The sequence below is a fragment of the Oncorhynchus mykiss genome, chromosome 5, assembly GCF_057628025.1.
Source record: "Oncorhynchus mykiss isolate SJ-2025 chromosome 5, ASM5762802v1, whole genome shotgun sequence".
Classification (NCBI taxonomy): domain Eukaryota; kingdom Metazoa; phylum Chordata; class Actinopteri; order Salmoniformes; family Salmonidae; genus Oncorhynchus; species Oncorhynchus mykiss.
Window position 1 is genome coordinate 85,923,882 of NC_143026.1, and position 6,312 is coordinate 85,930,193.

General features: G+C 42.4%; 1 protein-coding gene across 1 annotated transcript; it reads right to left on the reverse strand.

The window, feature by feature from the left end:
* Positions 1 to 2,613: 2,613 nt before the first annotated feature.
* Positions 2,614 to 6,312, reverse strand: c5h1orf52 (chromosome 5 C1orf52 homolog). The gene is made up of 3 exons (XM_021604587.3): positions 5,839 to 6,312; positions 3,950 to 4,160; positions 2,614 to 3,504 (listed from the first exon to the last, which is right to left on the reverse strand). The coding sequence occupies exons 1-3, from the start codon at positions 6,145 to 6,147 to the stop codon at positions 3,356 to 3,358; spliced, it is 669 nt and encodes a 222-aa protein (XP_021460262.1). The 5' UTR covers positions 6,148 to 6,312; the 3' UTR covers positions 2,614 to 3,355.

Sequence of the window (6,312 nt, forward strand, 5' to 3'; positions counted from 1 at the left end):
AAACTACATTCAGAGGATGTACCACTCTACTGGAGGTACCACTATAACTATGCCTCTGCTCTAGCCATTTTGTTAGCCTCCCTGTTGTGCTGTCTATGTGTCTCAGCATCTTCTCTGCTGTTGTTGTCTGTCTGTCTCAGCATCTTCTCTGCTGTCACGGTCTGTCTGTCCATCTCTATCAGCATCTTCTCTGCTGCACTGCCTGTCTCAGCATCTTCTCTGCCTGTCAGCCTGTCTGTCTGTCTGTCTGTCTGTCTGTCTGTCTGTCTGAGCATCTTCTCTGCTGTCACGGTCTGTCTGTCTGTCTGTCCATCTCTATCAGCATCTTATCTGCTGCACTGCCTGTCTGTCTGTCTGTCTGTCTGTCTGTCTGAGCATCTCTATCAGCATATTATCTGCTGCACTGCCTGTCTGTCTGTCTGCCTGTCTGCTTAAGCCTTATAAGTTATAAAAGCCAAGCCAAATAATTAAGATATATTGCAAATCAGTGGCAAATTGGCATATCTGTACCCCTGAATCAACACCTACCCTAAGTGTTAATTACTATTATTACAGGGCTCCAGACTAACATTTTCCTCTGGTATCACTGCTGCAACTAACTTTTACAGTTGGTGGCACCAGTCCATGATTTGGTCAGTTAATGAGTAATCATCTTATAAAGTAAGATTGCTCTATTAGTGCTCTATAGGAAGTGTAATAAATAGACTACTGACGTATTCAAGAAATAACTTGTTTCATCTAACACGTCCAAGCAGGAATGCATGACTCAAGATATTTTGTGCAACCTATTCCAGTGATTGTCATGAATTTTGGGTTGCTAATTAGACAACAGTTGCTATATTTTACTGTCAAAATAGAACTCCAGAATGATCTGTTTTTGTTTTGTTTGTTTTGTTTAATAGAGATTACAGTACCAGTCAAAAGTTTGGACATGCCTCCTGGGTGGCGCAGTGGTCTAAGGCACTCAAAACCCTTTTTTAAAAACATTTTTGCAAATGTATTGCAAATTAAATACAGAAACCTTTCAGTGACATAAGTATTCACACCCCTGAGTCAATACATGTTAGAATCACATTTGGCAGCAATTACAGTGTGTCTTTCTGGGTAAGTCGCTAAGAGCTTTCCACACCTGGATTGTGCAACATGTGCCCATTATTAATTTCACATTTTTTCAAGCTCTGTCAAATTGGTTGTTGATCATTGCTAGACAAAACACATTTTCCGGTCTTGCCATAGATTTTCAAGCAGATTTAAGTCAAAACTAACTTGGCCACTCAGGAACATTAACTGTCTCCTAGGTAAGCAACTCCAGTGTAGATTTGGCCTTGTGTTTTTTGTCCTGCTGAAAGGTGAATTAATTTAATTTGGAAACCATGTGTTTGTGGTTGATACCATTCAATTGACTACATTCTGGGGCGGCAGGTAGCCTAGTGGTTAGAGTGTTGGAAAGGTTGCAAGATCAAATCCCCAAGGTAAAAAATCTGTCATTCTGCCCATGAACAAGGCAGTTAACCCACTGTTCCTATGCCGCCATTGTAAATAAGAATTTGTTCTTAACTGACTTGCCTAGTTAAATAAAGGTCAAATAATTTGATAAATCCAGCCATTACTATGAGCTGTCCTCCCCTCAGCAGCCTCCACTGGTGGAAAGCAGGCAGGTATTTGTTTTCACTCTGTTAATTAAGTTAGTATTGTGGAATAACAACGTTTCTTCTTCCAAAACTGGATTAGGTATGCATTTCAGGCAAGGCCAGGCACATACCTGGAGGTGGAATGTTATCAAAAGCATATTTGCCAGTATTTCATGTCAGTGGTCGATGACTGATATGGTAGGAATTCCTCAGATCACAGAAGCGTTGCGGAAACACAGCTTTTTTTTCTTGGGCTAAAAAAACATATTTGCTCCATTTACTACTAAAGACATTTAAATAGGGAATTCACATTTCATGCATGTCAATCAGAGCACATTCTCAGAAATCCAGGTTATAAAAACAAGTCAATGTATTTAATATGAACAAAGTCAATGTAAGACCAAAGGAACACTGTATTCATTAACAGTGCAGTATGCCCATATCACCAAGGTGTAGTTTCATTTTAAATGAGTAGCTATAAAAGGACTTTTAGTCATAACAAAAAAAATCCAGAACATGGGTTAATGTTTGACAGAATAACTTCTCAGGTGTTTCCATGTAATGAGAAACATCCTTGACTTATCTGAAGTACACTGCCTGTACAGAATGACCAAAAGTAGTTTTAAGTTACTCTCGACAACAAAAGCCACACACTTTTCACATTATAAACTGGGTGGTTTCAGCCCTGAGTGGTGATTGGCTGACAGCCATGCTATATAAGCCCATATACCATGGGTATGACAACATTTTAACTGCTCTAATTACGCTGGTAACCAGTTTATAATGGAACAGCCCTTAGCTGTGGTATATAGGCCATATGCCACACCCCCACGTGCCTTATTGCTTAAATATAGCACTTTGAGCATTAAGATCCAAAACACACCATTTTGTTTTGTTCAGTAGAGTTATGCTTGTGTTACTAGTACTCTCACATCAATACTGATTTCTAAGTTCAAGATAAGACAGAGCCAATCAGCAAGCCTTATATTCACATTCCATTTATTGCATCAGTTGTGTAAGACAACGGAATTTACTACAAAACAGACAAAACTGTCAGTGTGTGGTTAACTGTATACATATTGTATAGACGCATTAAAAGACATGGCAACATTTAAGATACTACTCCCCCCAGTGAAAAGGTTGTGTACCAAATGTGGCCCAAGGCTGCCATCTAGCGAATATTACATGTTGAGGAACAGTTTATTACTCTAGTAAATGCAGTCTTTCTTGACCTAATGTCTCACCAACAGAGACATGTAGAGACAGTAATAATCTAAATGTATTTACCATACATTTCTTGCTTTTCAAAAATAAGTTGCCATATAAAAAAATACATCTGCTCATGATCCAAACAGATGAACACATTGATTTGCCCAACGCAGTCCAGAGACATTAATCCAAATCCAGACTATATTATGTAGATCAGGTGGTCGTGTATATACAACGAAACATTGATCAATACCTAGACACCTACGTGCGTTTTCCACTAGTGTTTGGATAATATGCTCAAAGATATAACAAGGGATTAAAAATAACAGTCCAAATGTTTTCAGAACAATAACATCTATATCATGTGCCCTAGGTAGACGAGTACTGGACCATTCACATAACCAGGGGCTGGACACAGAGGAGAAGAAGGGAAAGTGTTGGGTGTCTGGGGTAAAGCTGCAGGACAGTCAGAAGCTTAGGGCAGCCAGACCCGAGCTTCACACCAGATCTGGGCCTCAATCCGCATTCTGCCTGAGGATCCTCTTCTCTTCCTCTACGAAACTCTTGTCAGATGTGGCCTGGCCCAGATCCCTCTTCCTTTTCTCCTTCTGCTGGAAGCTCTCCACCCTACGCTTCTTTGCAGAGGCCTTGTCTCCGTCCTCGTCTACACCAGGGAGAAAACAACACGTCATAATCATTCAGAAATGAACTGGGAATGCACAGCTGCGTACTGTATCCTGCCTAACCAGCACCGATACACCCCCCTGCTGTAAATATCAAGTTACTGTGTGTCAGAGGAGCGAGATCAATCATTTAGTGCCTGAAAATAATTGAGAGATGTGCAGGCATAAGCAGATAGAGGTAAAGCTGGTACCGTAAGCCCACACAACAGCTTGAAATGTCTGCACACCCGTCGCATAGCTGCTAGCTTTTCGGTGGCGCAAGTGGTTAGTACCTCGTCAAGCGGGCAGTTATGTGTGTTTGCGAGGCAGAGGGCTCTGGTTCGAGCAGATGTATGGACAGTGTACCACTACCCTTTGTAGGGAGGAAGATGTAATACTAAGCAGGCAGAATGCGGTCAGTCACATGGGTAACACTTTTCTCCCTACCGGAATCTGATGGCTGTTCCTCTGTGGGCAGGAAGACAGCATTGCCGGTGTGAGGCTGCGGAGCGTCTTCTCCGTTATCTTCATAGATGTTGGACCACTTTATGGCCATGTCCATCCCTGGGGGAGCTCCCTTCTTGGGCTTCTCCGCTTCCGCGGCGTAGGTCTGAGGGGGCACCGCGTTAGTCTTCCACACCTTGAACTCCTTTGCAGGCTGCAGGAAAAGTTAATTATAAGTAACTCATCTTTTCAATTGAAAAAAATTATAGGTTTCCCCTATTTACAGTGGGGCAAAAAAGTATTTAGTCAGCCACCAATTGTGCAAGTTCTCCCAATTAAAAAGATGAGAGAGGCCTGTAATTTTCATCATAGGTACACTTCAACTATGACAGACAAAATGAGAAAAAAAAAATACAGAAAATCACATTGTAGGATTTTTAATGAATTTATTTGCAAATTATGGTGGAATTAATATAAGTATTTGGTCACCTACAAACAAGCAAGATTTCTGGCTCGCCCATAACCCCAACGCCACCATGGTGCGCACTGTTCACACCATTGACATCAGCAAACCACTTGCCCTCATGACACCATTTGCCCGTTAGTTGAAACCGAGATTCATCCGTGAAGAGCACACTACTCCAGCATGCCAGTGGCCATCGAAGATGAGCATTTGTTCACTGAAGTCAGTTCCAACGTGAACTGTAGTCAGGTCAAGACCCTGGTGAGGACGACGAGCACGCAGATGAGCTTCCTGAGACCATTTCTGCTGAAATTTCAAACCCACAGTTTCATCAACTGTCCGGGTGGCTGGTTTCAAACTATCTTGCAGGTGAAGAAGCAGGATGTGTAGGTCCTGGGCTGGCACGGTTACACATGGTCTGAGGTTGTGAGGCCGGTTGGACGTATTGACAAATTCTCTAAAATGACGGCTTGTTTTCCATTCTTTTGGACAATACTCCAATTCTCCTTGATTTTACAGCCATTGTATTCAGAATCCACTTCATCATCCGCTTCAGCCATCTTTCCCCCTGAGCTGGAAGTTCTCCGTTCTTCTACTCGGACAGAGAAACACGTTTCTTGAACTGAAAAGGTGATACACGTACACCTAACCTGGGCCCGGTTTCCCGATAGCGATGGAATTTAGGCTTACACATGTTTTAACAATGCATCTTTCCTACTGTAACGGATGTGAAACGGCTAGCTAGTTAGCGGTGGTGCGCACTAAATAGCGTTTCAATCGGTGACGTCACTTGCTCTGAGACCTTGAAGTAGTAGTTCCCCTTGCTCTGCTTTTGCTCGGCTTTTGTGGAGCGATGGGTAACGATGCTTCGTGGGTGACTGTTTTTGATGTGTGCAGAGGGTCCCTGGTTCGTGCCCGGATATGGGCGAGGGGACGGTCTAAAGTTATACTGTTACACTACAACAGTCAAAGGTGTATCATGTGTTGATGATTCAATAACTTAAATTATCTCGTAACAGCTCCGGTGGACATTCCTGCAGTCAGCATACAAATTGCACACTGTGTTGTGTGACAAAACTGCACATTTTAGAGTGGCCTTTTATTGTCCCCAGCACAAGGTGCACCTGACATGCCACATTGTCAGGTGGATGGAATATTTTGGCAAAGGAGAAATGCTCAATAACAGGGATGTAAACACATTTGTGCACAACATATGAAAGAAAAGCAAATTTTTGGGGCTTATGGACAATTTCTGGGATCTTTAATTTCAGCGAATGAAACATGGGACCAACACTTTACATGTTGTGTTTATATTTTTGTTCAGTATACATAGCAAGTAGGTAGTTAACGTTAGTTAGCTTGGTCAACAACTAGTTACGACAACAGCTAGCTAATGGACGAACGCTAGCTGGCTGGTTAAACACAGTACCTCTTCTGGAGCTTTCACGGCGCGGCTCTCCCAATCGATCTGTTTATTCAGCGGGTTGTACAAGAAGGACGGCTTAGAGACCGATTTGAAGAGCTCGTCGGGTTTTGGTAGAGGAGCTCCACTGGCAGCCCGCTTGGTCCCGTGTTGGGGGGATTTGCTACCGCTTCCAGTAGCATCGGTCCCCCCCTTCCCCCTTGATTTCTTCTGGCCCGCTTCATCAGAATCGCTGCTGTTACTATCGCTACTGTCACTCAAATCATCGTAACTCATGAAGTAATGGAAAGAGTCCGGTTTCTTCTTATCAGCCATACTGATAAAATTATTACCTCAGTAATACAATGAATTTAACTTTAGAGATAAGATGATACCCCTAATTAATTAGCAAGCAAGCTTGATGTTTTTGCTGGTTACTCCATTTTGAGTGACTGTTGCCGTAAGAAAGTACGCAATGACGTAAAAACATGGTCGTAAAAA

What these genes read in the sequence shown, in the direction of transcription:
- c5h1orf52 (XM_021604587.3), bottom strand. Translation starts at nt 6,147, where the DNA reads ATGGCTGATAAGAAGAAACCGGACTCTTTCCATTACTTCATGAGTTAC. An exon ending in CCGTGAAAGCTCCAGAAGAG is followed by an intron (nt 4,161 to 5,838) that starts GTACTGTGTTTA and finishes CTTTTCCTGCAG; the next exon opens with CCTGCAAAGGAGTTCAAGGT. An exon ending in GGAACAGCCATCAGATTCCG is followed by an intron (nt 3,505 to 3,949) that starts GTAGGGAGAAAA and finishes TCCCTGGTGTAG; the next exon opens with ACGAGGACGGAGACAAGGCC.